Source organism: Ruditapes philippinarum, unplaced genomic scaffold (genome assembly GCF_026571515.1).
Source record: "Ruditapes philippinarum isolate M1 unplaced genomic scaffold, ASM2657151v2 ctg1516_1_1_1_1, whole genome shotgun sequence".
In the NCBI taxonomy this organism is placed as follows: domain Eukaryota; kingdom Metazoa; phylum Mollusca; class Bivalvia; order Venerida; family Veneridae; genus Ruditapes; species Ruditapes philippinarum.
Window position 1 is genome coordinate 365,932 of NW_026867184.1, and position 27,581 is coordinate 393,512.

Below are 27,581 nucleotides of genomic sequence, written 5' to 3' on the forward strand. Positions count from 1 at the left end.
AACATCAGAATTCAGTAGACTATATCTTATAATTGTTTCATGGTGATCATAACATTAAGCTCAAATATAATATTTTCGGCTTAAAACACAATGTAATTTTGATATAGTCCCCATTTTGATAAAACTTATAATTCTCAAATTTAAAAACTGTCAAACACTTTCAGTGCCCGAATCGGGAAATGCAAATAAAACAAATAAACATTTTCCTAAAATTTGTTTGTTTGTTTTTTGTTTAATTTATTATGGTCACAATCGTTTGTTGATGTAAATTTATTATATGAAGCAAAGTAATCTTTTCTTAACTTTATGTAAAAAAGCAGGATATAATCAACAATAGATCTGTTTCATTGTTTAATTGAGTTAGTTGCTTTTGCTCTCGTGTGTGTTGTATTGTCAATTTTATTCTGTTACCACTTACTCTAAAATCTAAAAGTATTTAAAATTCAAACCTTATTTTAGTTTAAAAAAGTGAGATATTTTTTCACTTTCGTGGAATAGTTTGTTCAACCGAGGTCTTCAAGTAGAATTTGAAAGACTCTGGTTCAAATTAAGTTGGTATTTTAATTTGTATTCAGGTAGTTCTATTTGATTTGTCAGAACATAAGATTTGATGTCACTTCTTCTTGATAGCATGCTGTCTTATTGAGTGTACTGCATATACAGTAAAATAATGTTCTTGATTAAACTAAATGTTTAAATGTACTGTGTGTCATATTTCATATATACTAAATAGTTATGAAGGCATGGTAGGGTAAAGTTGTAAATCATTCATTTAAGCTAAATTTATGAGTCTTAAAATTGATAGCTTAGAGAAGAACTTGATTTACTACCACATAATTATTTATCTTACACTAAATTACGAAATCCTATATTGTAAAACAAACATGGACTTTGTCGGATATATTCTCATATTAACTGTTGGTGTTTTTGGCATCATTTGCTGTATAGGATCGGAACAGAATGGTAACATCATGATCTATTTCTTACATCTTTCATTTCTACTGTTCAGGTTGATGATACTTTGCGTAAAAAGATCACGAAACAATTCATCTCATTACTGAAACCAGTACTGACTGGTTACGGAATAAATGCTATTAATTAAAAGTGTTTAATATATGCGATTTTTAAAGTTCAAATAACCAAAACATCGGGAACGTTGACTAGTTTAATATTTAAGACATAATTCTATGTAACTTACTTTAAAACTGATAGAAAGCAAACGGATTCTTTACATAATTCCAGGCAGGTGCACGTGTAATACGTTCCGATGTCCGATGGATCGTGTAAATTCCGGAAGCTGTTATTCTTCGTCACTTCCGGGTGGCTGGGGAGTTCGCTGTTGCAAGCCATATTGTAAATGCAAGCATTCTTGTGAAGCAGACGAGACTGACGAAGGGAAGTTTGAAACGCTAGCAGAAAATAAATCAGTGACGTCACAAAACTGGCATCTAGTCAACATAGACAAGAGAGACCATTGTCCAGAAAATACAACACTGTGTTGTCCAAAATGTAAATGCCAAAGAGGCGTTTGTAATAAAAAAGAAATCAAAGCCAGAAAAAAGAGTTGTGGAGATAAAGTAAGTAATTTAAAACACCTGGATTCAATGTAACTATGTTTAACAAAATAGTATCGGTCTCAGCGTTGTTTATCGACTAATTAATACCGGTTTGGAGTTTGGATGCATAGGAATTGGCCACGAAGGCCATAAATGTTTCCTTCTTTTTCTTTGGAATGTCATATAAATGAAGATAAGATGTACTTTAATTCCCATTAATTTGGTACACTTATATTTTACCTAACTATATATTTCTTTTGTTTTATTATTTTTTAATGTTTTTTATGACAAACTGAGAAGTTAATTTTCTTCAAATGTTCACGTCTTTCGGAAAAAGTAGCTTTATACATGGATGGGTATAGTCTCTCCTAGTCAAAATATTTTGACGTCCTAAACTAGATTCTGAGAGATCTTTTTTCTATGTCGGAATCTAGATTTCAATGATAAGATTTTAAACATGCATAAAAAAGCAGAATTATCTCAACTCGAACTAAGTCTCCAGCATATTTTAATGTATTCTGATTAATTGATACACATATTACAAAATAAATTTCTATGTTTAAAATTCTTTCAAAATTCCATTTTATTCAGTGTCACTACACGTATTTTTACTTGGGGACCATATGCCGTTTTTCATGGAATTGCACTAATTAATGTGTCACATTGAAGCTTCCATGATAACCGCCACATGAAAACATCTGCGGATGTTTCAAAATTCATTATTTTACATGTACCACATTAAATGTTGAGTTCCCCATAAGCCGACGCTAGGGTGCGTTAATACCACTCCTCTTAATAAAAGCGATGGATAACTCTAGAAATAAAACCGGCAACACTATAGTAATTGTGGCACTACAAATTTCAAGAGTTCTCTTAGCATGTGCTTGTAGATTAAATAAATGCAAGAATCTTAAACAATATGATGTCTATAACAATATACATATATTGAATAACAAAAGGCAATTTTTGCAACAAGATAAGAATCAGAGTATACAACATCAGGCCCGCTATCCGCAATATTTAACATGTTATATAATAAATGAATATTGTCGCTTTGTCTTATTCATTTCATTTGAGAAATAACCATTTTGTCTTTTTACTTTCAGCACAAACTATGTTGTCAACCGCAATCAACGTTGTTCCGTCCAGTGCCCGGATGTAAAGACAACGAACTTCCTTTATCATTTAGCGGAAGTGACCATTTATACGGACTATGTCAGTGTAAGAAAGAGTGTGAAATGCACGAAGCTTTTTTAGACCACAACACGTGTGGAGAAAACAGAGACATGTGTTGTAAATTATGCGCATGCAAACCAGAGTGTGATTCTTTCGATATAGATATAGGTCAAGGTCTTTGTGGCTACCAACTGCAGCAATGTTGTCGCGCATGCGTCTGCAAGACGCCGTGCAACAAACCAGAAGAACTGCTTGGACCAGAGGGGTGTTTTTATGGTGAAACGGTTTGCTGCGTAACATGAAAGATGTCATGATGTATGCTTATGCTATGGCTACGCTCTGTTTCCGATACATTCCGAATGACATTAATAGAAATTTTAATTGATTATTTTTGTATAGTTGAATATAAAATTGAACACAGTTATGACAAAATGTAAAATGATGTTGACTTTTCTCTGTTCACACACCATTTACACTTTGATGGGCATATTATGTCTCTTCAACCAAACTTGCATGCTGACGTATACGTAAATGTCCGGCCTTTAAAGTTCTCTTGTTAAGTTTTGTATATATATACATGTATTCTATGCTTTCATGACTGCATGTATTACTAAAATTATAATTTTGGTCAATTTAATTTCTAGCACAAAATAAGGCATACAAAAATAGTGATCAATTTAATATTCTGACAAGTACTTATGAAAACAAAACACAATAAAACGATTGACATTTTTTAGCTTTTTTTCCTGACACAAAAAGTAGCAAAACAAAAACCTGTTTAAAACAAAACAGTATTTTAGAAAAGGAATGTTATTTTCGTCTTGTAAGTTATATAGACCACCCCACAATTAAAACAATTTAAACTTAGCCCAGTGTTGGTCTTGTACATGTATATATGATGTGTGTTCACTGTACTTGTAAGTGATAACAATAAAAATACAAAACCTGATCATAAAAATGTCCGAACGCTTTAATATTTTTGAGAAAAAGTATTGACAAAAGACGTGTCTTCCACTCTGTCAAAAAGGGTTTTACTGAAAGCGGTAATAATTCAAGCCTTGTTACAATCTCAGCCCTAAACTTGCTGATTTGGCCTACAGTCCATTTAAAGTTTGATGTGGGGCCAGACTCTATACTGGTAACATATGTTAATCACTTCCGGTTATAACAGGTTAAGTGTTAATGTATTATACAAACAGCCGAGTATGAACAACAATGTTAAAAGGATCCTGCCTTTTTTAAACAAGAAGCACAATGTGCAGCAAAGGAATAAGGTGTCTTATCGCCAGTTATTGCCTACCCTGACGAAGGACATGTTTCTTTTTTGCGATATTTAACTCGGCATCGTGCGCACGTGATCCAGGTGGGATTCCCGTAGGCCATCGTGTATCTGAATGTTGCAAGGTTCGCAGAATTGTGCGCATTGAAACTGACCTGGAATAGATATAAAAATAGTAATGTTATTATTGAGTTGCTTAAAATATTATTGATTTCTTTTACAGTGTACAGTATATGTAATTGAAAAGGGCAGAAGGCTTTTGAAATCGGTTTACAGACAGTCATATAACCGTTTATGTCTTTATAACCATTAATTTGCACAATTGTCTTTTTGATTAAAATAGAAATCAATTCGTAAATTTGCATCTAATAATTCTTCATGATTGACCAATGAAAGTCGGCGGAAAGATCGTGTAGTATTTATATATAAAAAAAACAAAAGAAAACAAAGAATCTTCATGTAGCATACCGGAGCATTGTGGGCATACCAGTGTCGCTTGGCAATGCAGACAACGGTCACACATCCGATCGCCTGGTCGTGTTGCCGAGATATGGCTGGTACAAGTTGGATGGAACCGCTTGTGACATGTCTTGCACATTGTTAACGTAATACCTGTAAGCACATGCTCAATTTCCTTCTTACGAAGCATATATAGCTATTTTACAGAACCGTTAATAAAGTCCTTTGACGAAAATCCGGGAAAAGTCAGGAAGTGATTTAGATTATTATTTAAAAGATCTAATTAAAATATATCTAATTCATTACATTTCACTATAATTGTATTTGCAATTTACTCACCCTACTGTACTGCACTGTGATTTTTTTGTTGTACAGTACTAGTATATTTCGTAATTTTGGTCGATGCTGTAAATTCAAGTGCGTGCATCATTTAAAATCATGCCGGGTCGCGATACAGCTCCTATTTTTATATACATTTTTTGTATATCTTTTGTCAAAAACAAGCTTTTAACCAACTTTGATTTTAGAAAGAAAAAGTGTTAGGTGCTTTTCGTTACTTTTCCTTTAAATTTTTTTTAATTTATATTTATTTTTGTACTACTTTGATCTTTCTAGAAAAGCTATACAAAGCAGAAAGGCATACTCACCAAGAATTGTGTTATCACACTTCAATATACTAACGTTTGGGAAAGATGCCGAGCACCTAGCACATGACAAGCGTCCCTTTTCTCTCATTTTTATTTGTAATGCATTCACGACGTCTAATGATGACGTCACTTCGTAAGATTATGACGTTAGCGTTGAAGTGTACACTTTCCCGGATATTGCTAGTAAATTGTTTTTTGAATGCGGCAAAAATGGAGGCAAATGGTTTTGTATATTGAATAACTTTTTCCCCATGCAACATCTAAACATTGCTTTTGAAGGCAAGTATCACTGAACTAAACTCAACAAGCCCCATTTCGCTCTTAAATATCATTTATATTACATTTGAAGTTTTATTTAATGAATTGAAATTTAAAACGACTCATGGCATACATGTACTTTTTTAAACTGAAGATGTTCTTGACTAAAAACAAAAGCTTTACAACTACAATGTATGTACTTTATCCACAACAAGCCCATCTAGCTCATTTTTTAAGATTGACATGTTTTGTAGGGTTGTTTTTATCTCATAACAAGGACTAATTTGGCGGAAAAGTTACAGCACTGTTTCTTTAAGAACTTTCCTCCAATGTAGCTGTGTAAATTGTGTTCAAACGCGATTTATAACCATAAAAAACAAGCTAAATATCATATATTATTATATAACTTATAACTGGGTAAGACTTTTAGTCTTCCTAGGTTATTATGTGCAATCGATTGTTGGTCCGTAATAGGGTCTATCAAACATATATACATATATGGTCGTAACAAGTAGGCGTAAATATACATGAAATATGTCCAGGTGGAGGTATGCTTATTGAAAATTATGAATACTGAATCACGGGGTAGGAATCTTTGCACGGGTCGGCAGAAACAAAAGTTATCAGACTAAGTCTGCGATATGTTTATAGAACTCTGTGGTCGCTTAAGGGTTTATTTCAAATTTAGGCTATTTTATAGAATATATCGATATTATTATGAATCAATCGGAACATTTCGGCTTTTATTCATAACCCTTATCCGAAGTTTGAGAAGTTTCGAATGTCTCATTTAAAGTTACGCCTGAATTTGAAGTAGTTTTGCTTAATTTAATGTAATTATAATTGATATATTTTTTCCGATGGCAATCAAACACCTGAAAATTTGCATCATTTTTTTTTTAAAAATACATTTATATTTTTCTTATTGTCGAGTCATTTTAAGGTGCTATTTTTCTACATTTGTAGAATATTATAAGGGCTGAGAAAACTTAAATGTATCAGAAACGGAAAAAAACTCACGTTTTTCACGAACTTCGTAACGGTTATCGTGCGCAGATGAATACATGGCAAGTTATTAGAAGAATTTCATATATCGTGGATAGTTCTTACCACATGATGTACGTTCTATTAACCTATTACCATTCTGTAGAAAAAATATATTAGAATATCAGACATTGAATGTCCAGTTAATGTTGCCATGTCAAGTAGTTTTTTGCCTTACTGGCACGGCCGTTCCGTTCTTGGTACGTGTAGTTGGATCTCTGCATAGAGTCTGAATAACTAAATTTATATTAAGAGTCTTTAAAAGTAACAAAATCACGAAGATAAATAGTCGACGGTTTTAAAAGGTAACACATTTCATTTGTCTTACTTTAATTAAGCTGGGTACCTAATTATATATCAGTGTATATCAGTCACCAAGATATTTCTACATTGATACATTGATATATATATTTATGAAAAATTAAAACTTAAATAACAGTTTTGATATGATTAATCAGGATAAATAACATGACATAAAATAGCATAGCATAGCATATTCATATTTGAACATCTATAATAATACATTATTATATATATTGTATTATTATAGATGTTGAAATATGAATTTTTTTCAAAACGGCTTATATTAAGTTTTTTGATATATATGATCAGTACATGTGCTGGGATTGACAAATATGCATTTTATTTGGATTTTAAAGGCGTTTTGAGCTCCAAACCCCAAGTGTCTGTGTGTACAGACTCAATCAAACCGAGTCTGCAATTATCATATACACGTAGTTTTGTTGTAATTCATGCTTCTAAGGGACACAGATACATGTATACATATAGATCACCTTTTCCCATTTTTTTTCTAAAGCATGAAATCGTTTTATTTCGAAATGTTTTTATCAATTATCGTTTTCTGTAAATTTACGTCTTTTATTTCAGTGACGAAATTTAATAATCTATTTGATTATGGAGCTAAATATACATGTATATCTGTGCTACAAAAAAATGCCATATTTTACAAACGTAGGTCTACACGCGTTATAGAATAGAATAGAATAGAACAGAATAATGTTTTATTACCAATCATGGGCCTTCTCAGGCATACAATTACATAAAATATCAGTACATTAAATGTACATAAACAAAACAATAATAAGATAACTACAATTACTTATTATGCATAAAAGTTCTATTATTGTTGTACTGTATAAATGTATTTGACTAAAATGATTATTTATACAATCAGCTATTGACCTGTAAACGCATATTAACATGATGATTGTTTTACACATTTGAATGTATTTGACCCCTCACTAGTATGTGGGAAAGATACTTCTATTAGATTGGGAAATAATCTCACAATTATTTGGCATTTTTGGCGTTAGGATGATGGTCGTAAGTATTCTATTCGTAAGAAACTTAGCAAATTCAAAACCGGATGTAGTGATTTGTAATTTCGCTTTCGCCGAATTTGCGTTCTTTGTAATCTTTAATTAATAATAAGTGTAAGAAAAACACGATGCATTTGACAATAACTACGTTAGATGATAGAATAATGAATGTAGAAGTTAGTGAAGATTTGGAGATTGAAAACTTAAAGGCCCAGTGTGAATTTGAACTAGGTGTTCCGTCTGCTAATATCAATTTAACATGGGAGGGCCGTCCGCTTGCCGACGAAAAGAAGACCCTTAAGGCATACGGTATAAAGAATGGTGATATGCTTTTGCTACAGCATATTAGGAGCCAACAACAACAGTCTCCTCCACAAGCAGCTGGAAGTGGAATGGGTAATACATTTGTCCTCTTGTTTCAAAGACGGCAACCCCTTTGTTTATCACCGTCTATATTCTATCATCTATGCAGTAATATACTACAAATATATATATATATATATGTATGTAGTCTATGCATAATGAGTGTCTATATGCCCATGTAGTGCACAAAAAGCAACTTAAAGTGTTGAGTACAGACTCCGGACATGCCCTTAAAAGAGTTAATTTTGATGGACAATGTGGTAACAATTTACCTCAAGTAAATTCCCTGGAGTATAAGGCAAAGATATGAAGTTTGAGCCACAAGCAGGTAACTGTACGGTGGTCATTGAGAACCTAAATATACAGTAACCAGAGACAATAATGAAAGGAGGTAGCCTTTAAAAGGGATGTTGGTGCAAAGCAGTTGGCCTACCTTACAAGCTGCCTATCTGTGCTAGAGACTCATTCACCCTAGTACACTATCCTTGCTGTCTCTGCCTACATGAAAGGGCCTCTCCCCTGAGGCATTAGTTAGAACACTGGCAGCTGGTCCGCAGTACGTGTTATCTTTTTGTGCAGTCTTCTGCTGATGCCCTGTGCTTTCTTAACAACAAAGGGAAAGTGAGAAGATACAATGTACTATAGATACAGAATTAGCCATTCATATACTGGTTTCCTAGCAGTTTTCGGCCCCTATCAGTCTGAATGATTTTAAAATAACTTGGCATAAATGTGTATAATATAATAGCACCGTCTGTCCGTCTTAATTTGTGTCCGGACAGTAACATTGTCATACATGGAGGGATTTTGAAATAACTTGGCACAAATGTTTACCACATCAAGACGATGTGTCGCATTCAAGAATTACGTCCCTTCCTCAAAGGTCAAGGTCACACTATCATTTTGAAGTTTCACATTTAAATATTGCAATGAGAGTAACTTAACCTTTTCCCTTATATAGAAATGTTTTGAGGCTACTACAGACGTTATGGTCCAGTCAACATTTGTGACAAGTTTCATCAGTATTGAAGCATTTTTCATAGTTTCATAGTAGTTTGAACTTGTAACATCAGGCTTTTCAATGAAAACGACCATTTTTCACAATATGCTCATGGGGTAAAAGGTTAATTCATGTCCGGACTGTAACTTTGTCATACAAGGAGGAATTTAGATAACTTGGTACAAATGTCTACCACATCAAGGCAATGTGTCAGGTCCAAGAATTACATCCCTGCCTCGTTCGTCTGTCCGTCCGTCTGTGCATCCCTACTTAATTTGTGTCCGGACTGTAACTTTGTCATGCATTGAATGATTTTAAAATAACTAGACATAAATGTCTACCACATTTAGATGATATGTCGCGTCCAAGAATTACGTCTCTACCTCAAAGGTCAAGGTCACACTATCATTTTGAAGTTTCACATTATTGCAATTAGAGTAACTTGATTCCTGTCCGGTTTGTAACATTGTTGTTTGAGTAATTTAAATAACTTGGCACAAATGTCTACCACATCAAGATGATGTCTCGCGTCCAAGAATTACATCCCTACCTCGTTCATCTGTCTGTCCATCCCTACTTAATTTGTGTCAGAACTGTAACTTTGTCATGCGTAACTACGTCACTACCTCAAAGGTCAAGGTCACACTATCATTTTGAAGTATCACTTTATCACAATTAGAGTCTAGGTACACACATTTGTGTCCAGGTTGTAACTTTGTCAAACATGGAAGGATTTTAAAATAACTAGGCATAAAATTAATGTCTACCAAGACGATGTGTCGCGAACCCATGTCCCTACCTTCAAGGTCAAGGTCACATTTATAGTTTTATAGGTACTCATTCTCTTGAGAAGAGTTTGAAGATACACATTCATGTCCGGACTGTAACTTTGTCATCCATGGAAGGATTTTAAAATAACTTGGTACAAATGTCTACCACATCAAGACAATGTATCGGGGCTAAGGCTCATGTCTGTCTGTCCTTGTGTCCCCACTTACACAACAATCATGTCCAGACTGTAACTTTGTCATGCATTGAGGGATTTTGAAATTATTTGGCACACATGTCTATCTCATAATAACATTTTGTCGCATCCAGGAACCATGTCCCTTCTTCAAAGGTCAAAGTCACACTTATATTTTGAAGGTTCATGCTAATTCAACAATTAGTTACTTCCATTCTCTTTTCTTTTCATAATACCTGCATGCTTAAGAAACCTTTTCGGGGGCATTCGTCACTTGGGTGACAGCTCTTTTGTATTGTGTATTTGCCATTTAAACAGACTGGATGGAAGTTCAGTTAGATGATTGGAAAGTAAAGTTTATGTAATGTAATGCATGGACTGTCAATTTCTAGGGCAGCTCTACACTTAACTAAGCAGAAAGCTACATGCTAAAATTACAGGGAAGTTACTTGAATATGGATGATGGAGACTGTTTTTTCATAGAATTGTGACGAAGGAAAAAGTAATCAAAACGATTTGAGATGAAGAGATCAGATCTTTTAATACATGCAGATGTTATAAATTAAACTTTAGCTTGTAGCACTCTTTTAAATTTCAACTTCCTGGTAACGCCAGGATTTGGGAGTAACTTTATAGTGTGACTATCTGGCTTTGTGTACATTGAGAAGTAACTAATTATATATTTTTAATTCTTACAGGCAGGGCCTGTTCATTTTTTTTGAAAAGAAAAGCGTGATATGTCATAAAATTGTGGGAAAAAAAGACATATTACTTTGCCTTTCGCGACATTTTGAAACTGGAAATGGTTGACTATAATTTCTGACCTGTGTAAAATCTGCTTCATGTCGGTAATTTAACCAAGTTAACATGCCCAAAAAACATTTGACTTGATTAATACTATTTCTGTGTTATTGCAAATGGCGTAAATCAAGTTTTACCGGAAGGTAAACAATGTATTTCGAAGACAAAGTCCCAATATTTTGTGAAATCTCTTTTGAAATTGTGAAAAAAAATTCTGCCGCTTTGTGGAAAAAAAGTGCCATTTTGAATCGTGAAGGGCCTTATATTGGACCCTGTTTTAGAAGGAAAAAAAGCCCATTAAATGTTAGTATTTAAAAAAAAAAAACATGATTGAGATAATTCATATTCTGACCTCTATCAATTAACCTAAGGTTATGTTTCATTTGCATAGATCTTAATATGTAACTTTTTTAAATGTTATATATATTTTTTAGCTGGTGGCATTCCTCAACTTGATTTTGGCAGTATCCAGTTGCCTGGCTCCTCCAGACCACCTCCGAAACCAGACCTTGAAGATCCCTTGGTTATACTTGAACTTATAAAGAACAATCCACATGAAAGAGCACTTCTGAAAGAAAGGAATCCACCTCTTTCAGATGCCTTAGAAAGTGGCGATACTGGTAAAGCTCTTTCCATAATAGTAAAATTTTAATGTGAAGAGTTTACCTGAAAGATTTCAATTTCAATCATATGTATAATTGTACTATTTTTCATAGAATGAAATTACCACATGCAGTAAAACTATAAAGGCTTTATGAGTCTGAGTGATTAATTAGTAAAGTGAATGTTAGTAATTTCAAGTGTCTGAAAGAGGAATTGTGTAATTATTCATACTATAAACACACTTCTATTCATTAAGTGCTGATGATTTTGATTGCATTCACATGTATGTCTGTTGCTGCTTGAATTAGGTACAATGTAGATCCATAACAAATTTATGTACATGATGTTTTAATTCCCTTTTTTGTCTTGTGTAGGAAAGTTTGTTGAAGTGTATAGAAAACAGAGGGACCAGCGACTAGAGAAAGAGAGGGAAAGGAACAGGTTGTTACAGATGGATCCATTTTCTTCAGAAGCTCAAAAACTTATAGCTGAAGAGATTAGGTACATTGTCACAATTTGTGTGTGAACTGTTGTTTACATGTATATTGTTGTTTGCTTAGAACTTAAATTTCTTTAAATTATATCTGCATTTGTTATCTTAATCTGATCAATAATTTCTATTCAAACTGCAGTAAAATGGAATGTGGTATTTTCTCTTAGATCTCTTGAAATAAAAGGGGCCTCCGAGGCAAAATTGTAAAGGTTGCTGACCTAAAATTGCTTGCCCTTTACTGCTTATGTGATGATGCTTTCAAGCTAGCTTTATAGGTAAGTGTTTCTACTTGGGTGCTTGCTTGTGTCTGAAATAATGCACGAAATGGCACAGCTCTTCCTCCACTACTAAAGCTTGAAAGTTGCCATATGACCTTTACAATATCCATGTTAAATACGACAGAATCTCGAAATAAAATTTATTGCTGCATAACTCCAGTTCCAAAGTATTTGATATACTTCTTTTACATGTCAAGATTAAACTTGCCTTGATTGAACATGTCATATACAGCAATTGTTTAGATGTGGGCAAATTTTAATCTTTGTTCATACTCAAGTCAGGACTCAGTCTTTACAAAAACATAATGCTCTGTTATAATTAGAAATTGATTAATGGCATACATGTGTAGGATATAAATTATAATATAGAATATAAACCTTATCTCTGTAGGTTGAAGAATGTTGAGAGTAACATGGAGTCAGCTATAGAGTTTGTACCTGAAAGTTTTGGTCAGGTGATCATGTTATATGTTGATTGTCTTGTTAATGGACATCCAGTCAAAGCTTTTGTTGATTCTGGTATGTTAACCTAATTATTTGTATAATCAGTTCAATGAAAACAAATGCTTTTCTTTAGCTTTCAACGTTAAGTCTTCTTCAGAAAAATTGATGTTTTTTTTTTGTTGTTTCTTCTTAACTTAATTATTTGTGAACTTTTGAACCAGTCTAAAAAACAAGTGTTTGATTGGTTAATCCAAATTTCTATTGTTGTAAATTAACCAATGGCAAAACAGCTTGTACTGACTGGGCTGCATTGCTTTTTAAGATATGTTTGTTAATAAAAGATATGTTATTTAAAGTATGCTTGCTTTGATTAAAATAAAGCTAAATTAACTTTTACTTTTTGTGAAAAAGAAAAAAATATTCTTATAATATCTTGTTGATCAAAATTTCCAAATAATCTTTGAATGTCTCTTATCATCTTTCTTGGCTTAGTAACAAATATTTTCAGATTTTGAATTACTTTGTATGATGCAAAGTCTCAGTCAATCTTACATGGTTTAGATTAAAAAAGATAAAAGTTTTCTACCTACTGAAATTCAAAAACGTTATATTATATTATCTATATGAATTCATATTAACAGGGGCACAGATGACAATAATGAGCCAGGCATGTGCAGAAAGGTGTAGTATAATGAGACTAGTAGACACACGATGGGCAGGTATCGCTAAAGGTGTTGGCACACAAAACATTATAGGCAGGGTTCATTTAGGTAACTTTCATTTACATTATCAATTATCTTATCAATTGTCATTGTATTTGAGGCTGTGTTTGTTTTGTCTTGTTTTGAACTTGTAATAATACAAAGAATGGTGTGGTTTAGTTGTACATGTTAATGATTAACACTACTCACATTTAGTTATGTAAGCTCAACATGTAGAGACTAAGGAAAGTTATCTCAACATGTAGGGGCTTCATGACAGACAGATGACAACAGCTAACATTCACCAGTTTTTGGATACAAAACTTCATTGGTTGATGAAATTAGGAAGCTATCAAGCTAGACTTCTCTAGATCATTATGTTCAGGTGTCCACTTGTGCCAATTAAAAGATAATAAAGGCGCAATAGGTCTTCTTCCACCAATTAAGTAGCATGCGTTATTGTGATGAAACACTCTACAAAAGGTCTAAGACTTTGTATAAAGGCAGTATATTGTATACTTCATATATAATAACTATTTTTCACTTAATTTGTTATTCTGATCTTATATCAACCTCTATAAGATATTTTAAAAGTTAAACATTATGATTGTCTCTTATTTATAAAAGAGTCCTATAAATTTCAGGTCAAATTCAAATAGGCAATGATTTTCTACAATCCTCATTCTCCATCTTAGAAAACCAACCAATGGACATGCTGTTAGGTTTAGATATGTTAAAAAGACACCAGGTATGTAAAATGTAGTAAAATTTCCAATGTAATCAGTAATAAGCAATTTTAGTAATGCTAGTTTTATGTATAAAATTTAGGAATGTGCATAGTGTTATTATGTGGTTATCTTTCAACTGATGTACCTTTCTAGTAATTTTTATTTTCTGGAAAAAAAGCAATCTTGTTATTGTAGAGAGCCAAACAGCTGTCTTATGAAAGGTTGATAATAAGAAATAGGTGCCTTTTTCTGTCTGCATTGAATGAGAGGCACTGTAGGTCCTCCTTGATATTGAACTGCTGTGGTTTTAATTTCAAATTTCAAAGGAGGAAGCATTTTATAAGAGTGACACTTTAAAGTACTTCTTTCTTCCCACAGTGTGTTATAGACTTACAAAAAAATGAACTGCTTATTGGTACTACGGGAACCAGGACTCCATTTTTACCGGAGAACCAGCTTCCGGCTCATGCTCGGATCAACAATCAAGCTCAGGAACCGGATGAAGACCAGCAGTTGGCGGCGGCATTACAGAAATCTGCAGAGGAAGCTGCTGGTATGCTTACATTTCTATAGTGATAACCCCAAGTTTGTGTAGTGGACTTGTCCAACTTGTGTTTTTGGAACTGTCCATTTTCAATTTTAGGGATATGATGATGAAAATTTAAATTTGGTTAGCTAACAATATATATATATATATATAGAGAGAGAGAGAGCATGGTCTTAAGTATAAGTAAAAAAAGGGGAATTCATGACAGAGTGGTTTTAAACTTTACTTGCCCTTTACAACTTGGGTTCAAACCCTGTCAAAGACTAGATTCCCTCATTGTGAGATAGGTATCTATCTAGCTTATGGAACATCGGTGGTTCTACTCAGGTAGCTGCTTCTGTCTGAATTAATGCTTGAAGAGGCACCCAAAGACTTTCTCAACCAGTAATGATATTACCTTTACAGTGTTACTGTGACTTATAACGTTCAATAAGCAAACTTTCATAAAATGTTCGCAAATTAGAAAATTAATACCAAAGCTTATCAAAGCTTCTATTCAATGATTTTATCATAGAATACACACATAAATGTGGACAATCAGTAATATGATCTTGTATCTAAGCATGAGTTGTATACATGTATAATAATGAGAAAAATCATTGGTGTTTGTTTAATACAGTAGGCTGTTTAATGATAAAGAAAAATATAGAAATATTCTGGGAAAAAAAAGTATTATAATGCCAATAGATACTGTATGCTACAAAAATGCTTGCCTGCATGGTTTGTTTTGTAATTTTAATTTGAAGTAAATGTTGAAATAAGGGTGTAGTACATTATATATATGTACCGGCTGAACTAAAATGTTTTTTGTTTTGTTTTGGGTTTTTTGGGGGTCGGGTGGATGGGGGGGGTGAAATCCTGTATACAGGTAGAAATCTTACTTCATTTGTAGCAAAATCTTGTGAGAATTTTTGTGGGACTTCTATTTAAAAGAATGAAGTAGATTGTTAAATAGTTGCAACTTAAAAAAAACTACTTTAATTCTTTCAGCTATGAACAGAAAGTAAATAGTTGTTTCAGTGCTGTTTTGTTATATTTATAGGTATTGTGTTTTTTCCTTTGTCCTGTTTTAGTTCACGTTTGTTGTTACCTTCCGTAACTAATTTAGTTATGGGGGAATATTTGCAATCACTTAATTTAGTTATGGGGAAATTAATGAAATCATATAATTAAGTTATGAGAAAATATTTACAATCACATGAGGGAAAAGTTGCAATTACTAATACAGTTATGAGGAAATACTTTCAATCACTCAATTTATGAATTATATTATGGTAATTTAGTTATGGGGGAATTAAACTAATTTAGTTATGATGGAATATTTAAAATCACTTAATAATTTTAATTAACATTTTATTCCTCTAAACCGCACCTTACATGTTTCAATCTAACACTCTTTGTTGAATTAAATACTCTATTTTATAAATGTGTTCAAGCATGATTATTTAAGGACAACTGCACCAAATTTCAGCATACTATAGGTTCCTTCATATTGTGCTACTATTGAAAAGCAGGTCGTTCTATTTGACACCCACTTGTGTCTGAAATGATGTACAATAGGGCATCTGAGGTCTCCCTCCATCAGTAAAACTAGAAAGTTGCCATATGGCTTTAACAGTATTTGTGTTACTTAAAAACTAAACAAAAAATAATCAGCAATTCCTACATTTAAAACCAGGCTCTTTTAAATATATTTAATAGACACTCTTGTGGGGTATTACTAACATGTATTCATATACCTTGTACATACTCCCTCTTGTAAGTTTCAGACACCAAATAGAAATTGATTTGGCCTCGTACTGTTTGTGTCCTTCACTAATAAACCATGTAAAAGCAATGGCAAGTTAATGTTCTGATTTCAAGTTCGGTATTAGTTTGAGACTATGTGTTTAAGGCCTTTACAGCAGATGTTCATTTTGTTAACTACATGAATAAGGGAGGTTAATCATAAATTTTGCAATTTTTAAGTGTTGATGTTTTTGCTAACAGGTTTACAACCATCACTTAACTGGATTTGCCATTCATAGATGTTGTTACATGTACTATTTTCAAATGCAAAAATTAATAAATCTTAATAGTGTGGCGATCATTGTTCAGTTGTGCAAGTCTTAAATAAAAACATTAAAGAGGGGATTGGCAAATGATTTAAAGATCGTAAACATGGTACCTTATGTTGCATTTCTGTTGTTGTTTTTTTTTATAAACCTTTAATGAACTTGCTAAATTTTTTAGATAAACCTGTCTGGCTTCTATTTTTAAAAATTTGTCAATTATCTACTTTGGCAGTATCAAGATCAAAAATTTAAAGTTTGTCACCCAAATTGACCCACTATTGTAAAGCCTGGTCCGACTGCACAGAAGTGCAGGCTGGTCTGGCTCTATACTGATGGTGAAGGTTAATCACTTTGGTACCTACAGTTTTAAGGCTGATATTTTAGTTGAAAGTAATCTTTCTGCCTTAATTTGTTATGTGTATATTTATGTTCAGTGTTACATGGTCCAAGGTTATAACTTAATGTAAACTCTAGTTTAAAGGGAGCTGGTCATTTTGTGAAAATGTTTACTCTAGTTTAAAGGGAGCTAGTTATTTTGTGAAAATGTATACTCTAGTTTAAAGGGAGATGGTCATTTTGTGAAAATGTTTACTCTAGTTTAAAGGGAGATGGTCATTTTGTGAAAATGTATACTCTAGTGTTAAGGGAGATGGTCATTTTGTGAATTTCTCTCTTATTTTTATTTCAGGAGGTTCAAACACAAGCACATCAAGCAAAAGTGATTCACATAAATTATTTACAGCATCCTCACCACAGAACAATGGACAATCTACTTCAAGTGGTGGGGCTTCTTCAAATGGTGCAAATATTTCTCAGTCAACTAATTCAGGAAATGTTATGGCTCAAGGGGGCGGAGCAAGTGGAGCTCCTGTCACATTTTCAGAACCTGTGATACGAAGACTTGTGGACAAGGGATATAATCGCCATGACGTTTTAGAAGCTCTTACTAATACTAATGGGGATGAAGAAAAAGCATCCATTCAGCTCATCGCGAAATCATTTAAATTTTAATTCTAAACCTTAAATGTAATGCACATGTATCTGGCATTCCTTTTAAAGTATAAAATACAATACATGAATGGCACATGTACAACATTTTCTGGGAAAAAAATCTAAAACATTGTCAAAACAAAAGGAATGGAGCCTATAAACAGCTGATTTTTATATACATACTAGAATTAGTTAAGGAAAAATGAATAATTTGTGAAAAGCAATGTCTTTCACCCTTATGTCAACAGGTCTGAGTCCACCCTGTTAGGAATGAAATTAATTCCTCTAACAGCCAAATTTTGAATTCTGACTGGGTAAATTGTGAATTCTTATAACAGTTTAGGGAAAAAATGGCAACTGTTTAGGATTTGGAAAATGTTTGTTTTCCTGATGTAAGAGAACAAAAACCGACACTCTATTTTCTTCATGGTAATTGTTCTCTACTCTATGTTCAGCTTATACAATGTGGCTTGCTTTCTCATTTCATCTTATATTATTATTATCAAAACTTGGTTATAACATAGTCAGTTGTAATGGAATGGTATGTGCAAATTTTTTTAAATACAAAACTATTCAGAAAAAATATCAAATGAACTTTTTAAAATTTAGTTGTTTTTTTTTCTCTTTCTTTATTTCAAATTCTCTTGCTACTGTGTAGAAACATTGTAGAAATACAGTAACTGCAAGTCTTGGAAACGTTAAATATGAACAGTGCACAGTAAAGGCAATAATTCAACTAAATTGGGTTTTAATTTTCAATAAATTTTGAACTTGGTAATGGTTAATAATCAAGATAAAAACCCAACAGAAATAACTTTTTTTTAACACTTGAAAATACTTCTTCGTACTTTTAATCATGCAAGTCGAAAACTATGCAAAAATTCTCAGCAGTATTTATAAACATATCAAACTCAAATGTTCACAAAATTTGGTTTTTAATGTTGTTTATGATAATTTATATCAGCATTGTTAGGAAATATGGCTTTTATTCTATGTTTACATAGTTATTGTTACTAAAAATAAATAGATTTTAAGGAATATACAAATATAGGCAACTCAGGTGTAAAGTAAGACTAAGTACAAATGTACTAAATTTGCAATGGCGTAATACTTTGTATGTCTGACTTTGAAGTAAATTATTGTGTTCAAATTCTGCTTAAGCTTGATATATTTTGTTTACACATCTATTTAAGATAAAACACCTAACTTGGTGTCTATAAGACATTGGTAGTGATAGCGAGCATATAAATCCAATATCAACAAATTCATCATAGTTATAAAAACAGCTTTTATATTGTTAAGAAGCACGGCAAGGCAAAAGTTAAATACTTTTGATACAGCACAGTGTCAATGAAATCTGTACATGTTATGTGCAAAATTGATTTGCAACATTTTCCCCCGTCTTGCTAAATCTGGATAATATTCTGAATTTGTTCTGACAATGAACACACATCATTTTGGAAATTTGAAGTGATTAGCATTTGCCACCAGTATAGAGCCAGGCCAGCCTGCACTACCATGTACATGTAGTATGGTCAAGAACTTTCACCTTGATATCCCTAAAATTGATAATGGACACTTCCAAAAATGGAAGCTGGACAAGGCTGTTTAAAAAGATATGGCAGGTTATGGGTTAAAAGCTATTCTTACATCAGTATTGCACCAGAATAGAGGAAAGGTAACCTGCTCACCTTTGACTATATAGTTTAAGCCTTTTCATCAAAGCGGGATATGTTTATTTAACAAATGATGTCACAAATGAATTTTATATTTAGTATAATCTACAAGTATTTCTTTCATTTTTGAAGAGTGTTATATGAAATATTATTTCTTCTATACTACACTTATACCAAGATGTTTTTGGATTTTTTGTTGGCAACTTGTTTTAAGAATTTGTAATTATTGAGTGTACATGTATTCAGAAGTCACTATTTGAAAGAATCCAATAATGTTTTAACTAGAAGAATTAAGAGCAACTCTCCTTAATATTTTAATTATTTTTTTCAAGGAAATTTGTTTTTCCAATATGTAGTTCAAAGTGTAGATAAGTTTACAAATAAAGTGACAAAACTTTTCCAAATGCTGTTTACAGAAATAACTTTAACATATCAAAATTTGGGTTTTCTCTGTTAGTTATATAGTGATATATACATGTATAGTAAATTATGTAATATTTTGCTTATAAACTCCAGCATATAATGTAGATAGGTAATATTTCTTGAAGATGCAATACATTTTTCTTAAATTTGATTTGTTAATTTGTTAAATGGCCTGAATGGTGCAGCTTTCGAGGAAAGATTAAAGAAAAGACAATGACAGTGTTGCTATGAACCCTCGGTTTGCTATATTTTATTACAAATGTTCACAATTTGTCTACACCATTTTCATCAATGAAGTATTGTATTTACTTTGCAAAAAAAAGAAATAAAAGATGAAATTTGATTTGACAGACTTCTTTTGTTTGGCTTGGCATTTATCTTGCTGTCTGACATGGACTTATCACACTACTCATCTTTCACTCTGGTCAAAAACATTTATCATTTTTAGGATATTTTTCAAAAATACATGTTTGTACTCACTAGTGAACACTGTATAGCTAATCAGACAGTATGAATATACTAGCTGATCTTTGTATGCGCTGGTTGCACCTTTTTTCAACTAAAAATTTTAAACAGGGTACAATCTTTAATCTCTGGATTTTCACTGGCCTGTGTTCATTCTGTTCTGTTTTCTGAAAAATCAAAAGTCTGCATCTAACTTTAAAAAATGCTTATATATTACTTCATCAAGTTCTGATGATAAGAAAGCATGATGTCTGGTAGACAGGAAGAAAATAAATAATAATTATTATATAAAATATGATTATACAAAATGTTTTATCCATTATTATACAGTAGTGAAAAAGTAAACATGTGAATCTGGTGTTGGCAGAACTGTTACTTATTAGAGCTATATTTACCACACATGTATGTATAGACAGTTAACATTTCCAGAGTAAAGACAGTTAACATTTTCAGAGTTCTACCTCTTGTCTGCTAAATGTATATTGGCTGAAGGCCCCAACATTGCTGTCATATATATCAGTTATGGTATTCCTGAATACTGATATATTTGATTTCAGCAGACAGTACAAGTGTGCATAACTGCATACACTACTTGTAAGTGGGATACTTTATGATTTTCATGCCTTTGCATATGACAGTAAGTACGGATTATAATGCATTACTTTTAAAAACATTGAACTTAAGAAAGGGTACTGCAGTACAGATTTCCATACCTTAGCATGTCACAGAAACATTTAAGGGATCAAGTTCGAGACTAATGTTATTCTGATAGTACTTGTGCAAATTCTTATAACACTTACAGTGTCTCTCTTTTTTCATCATTGAAAACCTTACTGTATATATTTATAGTGATATCACTAGAACATCAGTTATGTCCCTTAGCCTGCAGCTAGACTACACATTAAATTCAAAACAAACAAATCTTATCTGAACGGTCTTCATAAGATATATGAGAGGGAATAATCTTAAATTTCATAGTTATAAGTTATAGTCATCCATCCACTGACTTTAAAGTAGCTGACAACGATGCATACAAATTTTATTCGGAAGCATCATAAAAATGGCGACCAAAGAAGTGAGGTCAGAAGATGTCTTAGGACAAAAGTGGGACCGCTGCTTAGCCGATACATCAATTAAGTTTGGTATGGTTTTATAAAGTAGAAAATAATATATTTGTTATATGCAATGAAATGTCAAAATTAAGTATTTAGTTGTTTTTACAAACAAACCACTCGAAGTCATTTACCGGTTGATTTGTACTTAACCCTTTTCGTACCTAATTGTCTTTGATGTACCCCGTCCTTTGTCTTTTTTCTGAAGCAATAATATACAATAGAAAAAACTCCTGGAGCATTTTTAGAATATGTCTGCAGCAAAATCAATGTTTTAAAAGCCTAAACTATAATCCTCTAGCCCTAAGTTACTCTAAAAGGTTTTTTTCTTCAGAAATCGGTGGAAAATATATACTTTTTGGGAGGGGAATGGCCCTGAAAAACATCACTGTGCTAGTTGACTGTTTCCTGGGTGTCATAACCATAAATCAATGTGGATTATGGAGTTTTGCTATGGAGTAGGGTGTGAAAATGTAGTAGGCCCTAGGCCCATACTGCATAGGTATAAATTTGTTACAGGTTGACTGTACTAAGAATAGGAGGATCTATTTTACTCACACAGGCGTCACATCACATGTTGGTGAAGTTTTTGTATGTATGCATGTTGGTATCTCAAAAACTGTTAAAGGAAATGGATTGAAACTTTACACACTTATTTGAGAGCACAATAGGAGCCATTTAGGAGGTCACTACCCAAGGCCCATAACTCTTAACATGGATTTTGACAGCATTATGGCTCTTTTAAACTTAGTAATTTATACATTATCATTTATGATTATCCAGGCTTCTGTTTTACTATTGAGAATAGTCCAGCGTGCTGTACTACCCACAGCTCTTGTTAATTCATACATTAGGATGTTGTTATGAAAGATACATGTAGTAAAGAATGTGAATATTTTGTTTATGCATGGAAAGGACAATATTTTCATACAACATCTGAAGCATACTTTCTTGTGTTCCCCAACAGTAAAATTTCTGTGTAGAAACTGAATCACTGTATGATTTTACTTCAAGCCTCTGAAATTCAATGTGTATTAGTTATTGTGATTGCAAGCACCTTAATCCTCAGATCACTGTATCATATATTGCAAGCTTATCATTGATTTTTCTCACTCAATTGGGAAGAGGCCTTAGCCACTTGATTTTTGGAAAATTATTGCTAAAATTGCTAATTTGGAAAGTAAAAAGCAGGTTTAAGTTCAGATTTTTTGGGAAAACTGCATGATTGTATAAGAAAATTTCAGTTGGGAAGAGGCCTTTTATTGGAATCTTTTATATAAGCAGGAAAATCACTGCTTATCCAATTCATCTTGTAACATTTTTTGAGATCATACGAAGATGTGTTTCCAGATACTAAGATCTTCTTCCTGTTATTGCAAGAAAGATTCAAGTTAAAACATACAGCCCAAGAAAGGTACAGTGGTAGGAAGTAACACATGTTTTTAATCACAAAAAGGGTACACTTTGACTTCTCTATGTTTGCGAGACAGGGTGCAGTGATTTCTGTTAGCTACTGTGAAGATGGCATATTTCATGCACCCAGTAGTGACTTATAATAATTTAGACTTCAAAGTGTTGCGGTCATTGCACAAAAAGTTAATTCCTTCCTTCCCATGAACAAAAGGTTTATGAGATGCAAGAATAAACTGCAAAACTTTCTGAATTTAAACTTCAGTCATAAAAATCAAGATTCCTCATCCTTGTCTTTATTTAACTTCTTCCTAAAGCTTCTTCTAGCCAGAAGTGCTCTCTTTAGTTGCTAACAGCTACCTTATATACATAACAAAGGCTTGCTGCATATACAATGAGATAATAAAGCCCTTAACTGGTGTATTTTATTCTAGACAAAGATTTTGGTGAAATTATTAGATATCTGTTAATTGTCTTGACATAATTATTTGAAGTCCATGTTTTTTGGACATTTTAGATTTATTACACAGTAATTCAGTCATCAGACAGTAGTTGTTTCTTCATCAAGAGTAAACATTCATTATCGTCGTCTCATTATGAAAATAATTAGAATTATCATCATCATATAATCTATAATTGTGATTTTTCTCTCTTTTTCAGTGACAGGTGCTGGTGTTGGTGTTATATTTTCGGTCCTGTTTTTCAAAAGTAAGTACTTCTGTGTATCAATGAATGGGTTGCTATTTTTGCTGTAATTTGTTTTAGACAGCCAAGACATGAAACTCTTCAGAAATTTGGTTGACTGTTTTATGAGTTTCAGAAATTTGGTTGACTGTTTTATACCCATTGCAATTAAGAGATTTCTTTACAAAGTTTAAAAGTTTGTGTCTTAATATTATAACTACACATCATCACTGATTAATGTCTTTTAAAAATGTAAAATTTTAAATCTTATAACTAAACTTAATTAAACAATATTTATTTTGTTAATACTTGGCTTTTGTTCATAAAGCTTGTCTTGGCACGGATGTTCTTTTGATGAACCATATCATTGGTCAGGGGAGGACCCTAGATAATGTTGGTATAACTTTTGGTCCAACCCTTTTGTATGTACATTATATTCATGCTTAAGATATTGATGTTAGATTGTGTAAATTAATCATGTTCAAAATATGCAATAAAATATTATTTAACTAAATATTATTGGTATTCATAGAATCTATTCCATTAAGAACTTTGAGGCCAGGAAGGCCTAGATTTTGGATATTTGATATCTGTCACTATCTTGCAGGCCTCTATCAAGATTTTAAGGCATGTTTTATGAAAATACAAAGAAATGAAATGGTTATTTGTTTTGTTTTTTTGTTTTGTTTTCAGAGAAAGCATGGCCAATTACCTTATTTTCAGGGTTTGGTTTAGGAATGGGTTATTCAAATTGTCAACATGACTTCCAAGCACCATATATTCTTCATGGAAAATTAGTTAAAGTAAGTATATGACATTGATACAAACAGAATGTTTTCATTTCAACGATACAAACAGAATGTTTTCATTTCAACTTTGATGATAAAGATACAACAGAATGTTTTCATTTCAACTTTGATGATAAAGATATTCAGTCTATGTTTTTAAAAGTACAATGCTAATAAAAGTAAAATAAGCAATTTAAACAGTCAAAAAGAGGGAGCTTTTTAAGGATATTTTTCCTGTTGCTTAGCTGTTGACTGGATGGTTTGTTCAATTAAAAACCATTATTTAAGTGAAAAAGTTGTAAGTCATCAGCTTTGATACTTCCAGTAACTAATACTGTATTTGAAAGGTGACAAATTGTTTTCTCACAAACATTAATCCTTGAGTGCAAATTTATATTGAAATCCTTTAACTTACTTCAGTATTTTGTCACTGATTAAATTCACCTTTCATACCAAGTTGTTTTCGCATTGGTTTCCTGAGAATCCTTGATTAGGGGATGTAATTCTTAATTTGAAGTTTTAATATTGAAATATTCAAGATTATATTGCAATCTTTAGAACATTAATATCTTGAAAATTGAAATATTGAATCTTTATGCTGCTGAATGTACAAATATACTCCTGGAAATAAGTTAAGCACGACCCGGAAATATAAAATTGGTTGTGATTGAAAGCATTGTTATGAGATGACGATTGAGCTAAGAAATAGTAATTTGATAAGTAGCGATACCGATTTAGTAATCATAAACCAGTAAATTTATGTGTTTAGTTTATTCTTAAACAAATTATTGAAGCATAAGCAAATGTGTGTGTGTTTTTTTTTACTAAAAATGTAAGTGCTTACAAGTATGGCGTTGGGGCATTTACAAAACGTTTACTGGTGGATATTTTTCGTAAATGTTGATAACGTAACCTAAAATGACATTATGTAGCCAAATTTTTAATTTAACGTGTGTAACTGCCACATGCCATGATGATAGCCTCAACCCTTCTTCTCATACTACCAGTAAGACGACTAATATGATTTTGAGGAAAATTTTGTCATTCTTGGTGCAGAAGCTTGTTCTAGTTGTTGCAAGTTGACTACAGGTGGTTCTACCATTGCCCAACTAAAATTGAAAATTTCAGTTGTGGTCATGTCAAAATTGAGGCAAAATGCATGGTGTGCTTAACTTATTTCCAGGTGTATATACCAAATTCATATGTCAATACATGTATTTTGACAAAGTTATTTCCAATTTGCCATATACATACAATACGGATATTTCACAAAAGGTTATATAACATATAATCTCTATAATAAATGTCAAGGTTGGCTTTACAAAGTACAAAAAAAGTTAAATATTGTCAAAGTAGAAAGGCTGTTTACTGTTTCAAATTCTGTGGAATTTTCTGCTGGACTATATAAAGTGGAAGGTGTTAACAATTTGTTAAAAATTCCTTGGATTTATAATACTAGTAAACTGCTAATATTGGGGGCCAGGTGTGGTATTAAAAATATATATGGTACCCATAGTCTCCTTTATGATAGCATATACTTAATTTTTTTCTGAGAAGGATAATGTTTATAACCAAATCCTATGTATTGTTAAAAGCAAAATTTCTATTTGCAGGCAGATGAAGGTAGTTAACAGAAGAAGTAACAAGTTTATTGTTGTGAAAATGTAATAATAATGTGATAGAGTGAGTTATGTATGGATATTTAAACAACATAATGAACTGTTTGTTTTGTTAAAAACATCTCGCAGATATGTACTTTAAAAACGGATTGAAACCCGTGCTTTATCTAGAATTTAGACAATGGATTTATTATTTCAAAGACTTTTTCAATTGCTGTATGTATTAAATACATATTCAATATTTTCATGTAATGTTACTGCTGATGGTTAGAAAAAAGTCAAACAGTAAAATCAAAGGGAAAAAACCTTAAAATACATAATTTGGAAATTATATTGTATTTTTCAACAGAGTAGCAGTATGTGTTAACAAGTAATATTAAGATTTAAAAAAAAAATGACCACTGGAAATAGCAACACTGGAAGAAAAAAAAGTTATATCAGAAAGATAAATGCGGAAAACAGACTTTAAATTATCAACAGAGTTAGATTAATTTATATGTTAGAGAGCTGCTATCCATTTTTTCTTGATTTTTAAAATCTTCTTAAGAAAGATTTGCACATGAATATTTTGGTTTTTAAAAACATTGCCTAAGTGCAATGATTGTTGACATTCTTTTGAAAAAAGTACTTGTATGTAATTGTTCATATAAAGTTTTGTAAAATCGTGTATAAGATATATGTAATGCTGCAATTAATAATGGATTGTATGTGTAACTAATATTTAAAAAATCAATAAATGAAAGAAACTTGCATAATGTTCTTTTTAGTTCGTAGTTGTATGTAAATGATTATTATAAGCTTGTTATAGTAACTTTAACACAACCAAAGAAACTTTGGTACATATTATGGTATGGAGTTGTCCGTCCGTCTGTACATCTTTTCTTTGGTAGTTTAGCACGGAGGAAGGTAGTCTAGTACTGGTGTAACTCTCCAGGAACGATGGTTAGGGAACTACCCGCCTATATGACTGAAATACTGTTGGGGGGGGGGAGGCGTAAAATGAAACAAACAAAGTACATCTTTTTTTTAACAGTTTTTTTTTTCAAGCAAAATTTTTGAAGGATTTCAGTGATTGTGTTTATAATTGGCATGTAATTATGTTATAACAAAACACGGGTTAAATTTGATTTTATCATCAATCAATTTATTGTTGACAAAGTTGTTCCCCTTCATATGCAAAGATTAAATTACCTAAAAAAAACAGACAGTAATTTTTTTTTTCAGTGGAAAATCATTATTTGTGCTACATGTATTTACAAAAAATTTGGCATCTTTCTAGGCAAAAAACTAACATGTAACTGAGTATAACTACCGACGCGTTGGGCAGGCTGTGAATATAATTATGTTTTGGTTCAAAAGTGTAACAGAAACAGCATTCAGTAATAAACCTAATAATAATAATTCAGTTTATCTTAAAAACATTGTTTTGGTTTGGTTTTACGTCGCACCAACACTGTTAAGGTATTATGGCGACTTTCAAGCATTACCGGTGGAGGAAGACCTCGGGTGTCCCACCGTGCATTATTTCAGGCACAGCGAGCACCTGAGTAAAACCACCGACGTTCTGAAGGCTAGCTCCTCGTGCACATGAAAGAATCTCTTTAGTCGCTGATGGGATTCGAATTCACAGCGCTGTGGGACAAGTGGTTTGAAGTCAGTCTGAGGAACGCCCCTAAAAC

General features: G+C 32.3%; 4 protein-coding genes across 6 annotated transcripts; 3 read left to right on the forward strand and 1 right to left on the reverse strand.

Annotated features, from left to right (window-relative positions):
• Nucleotides 1-576: 576 nt before the first annotated feature.
• On the forward strand, nucleotides 577-3,172 carry LOC132735177 (keratin-associated protein 5-4-like). The gene is made up of 3 exons (XM_060722099.1): nucleotides 577-963; nucleotides 1,243-1,577; nucleotides 2,663-3,172. The coding sequence occupies exons 1-3, from the start codon at nucleotides 786-788 to the stop codon at nucleotides 3,032-3,034; spliced, it is 885 nt and encodes a 294-aa protein (XP_060578082.1). The 5' UTR covers nucleotides 577-785; the 3' UTR covers nucleotides 3,035-3,172.
• A 137-nt stretch (nucleotides 3,173-3,309) lies between these two features.
• On the reverse strand, nucleotides 3,310-5,262 carry LOC132735178 (uncharacterized). Of its 2 annotated transcripts, none has more exons than XM_060722100.1 (3): nucleotides 5,118-5,262; nucleotides 4,499-4,623; nucleotides 3,310-4,166 (listed from the first exon to the last, which is right to left on the reverse strand). In XM_060722100.1, the coding sequence occupies exons 1-3, from the start codon at nucleotides 5,203-5,205 to the stop codon at nucleotides 4,029-4,031; spliced, it is 351 nt and encodes a 116-aa protein (XP_060578083.1). In that variant the 5' UTR covers nucleotides 5,206-5,262; the 3' UTR covers nucleotides 3,310-4,028. The 2 variants fall into 2 exon arrangements, with proteins under 2 accessions (XP_060578083.1, XP_060578084.1); XM_060722101.1 differs by having other exon boundaries at nucleotides 4,480-4,623.
• A 2,520-nt stretch (nucleotides 5,263-7,782) lies between these two features.
• LOC132735168 (protein DDI1 homolog 2-like) lies at nucleotides 7,783-20,165 on the forward strand. 2 transcript variants are annotated; one of them, XM_060722086.1, is made up of 9 exons: nucleotides 7,783-8,155; nucleotides 11,322-11,507; nucleotides 11,865-11,991; nucleotides 12,653-12,780; nucleotides 13,347-13,475; nucleotides 14,051-14,154; nucleotides 14,513-14,687; nucleotides 15,672-15,723; nucleotides 17,424-17,562. In XM_060722086.1, the coding sequence occupies exons 1-8, from the start codon at nucleotides 7,888-7,890 to the stop codon at nucleotides 15,686-15,688; spliced, it is 1,134 nt and encodes a 377-aa protein (XP_060578069.1). In that variant the 5' UTR covers nucleotides 7,783-7,887; the 3' UTR covers nucleotides 15,689-15,723; nucleotides 17,424-17,562. The 2 variants fall into 2 exon arrangements, with proteins under 2 accessions (XP_060578069.1, XP_060578068.1); XM_060722085.1 differs by lacking the exon at nucleotides 15,672-15,723 and having other exon boundaries at nucleotides 17,424-20,165.
• A 1,112-nt stretch (nucleotides 20,166-21,277) lies between these two features.
• LOC132735173 (MICOS complex subunit Mic10-like) lies at nucleotides 21,278-26,661 on the forward strand. Its single transcript, XM_060722092.1, has 4 exons — nucleotides 21,278-21,431; nucleotides 23,472-23,519; nucleotides 24,189-24,298; nucleotides 25,897-26,661. The coding sequence occupies exons 1-4, from the start codon at nucleotides 21,350-21,352 to the stop codon at nucleotides 25,912-25,914; spliced, it is 258 nt and encodes an 85-aa protein (XP_060578075.1). The 5' UTR covers nucleotides 21,278-21,349; the 3' UTR covers nucleotides 25,915-26,661.
• Nucleotides 26,662-27,581: the final 920 nt, after the last annotated feature.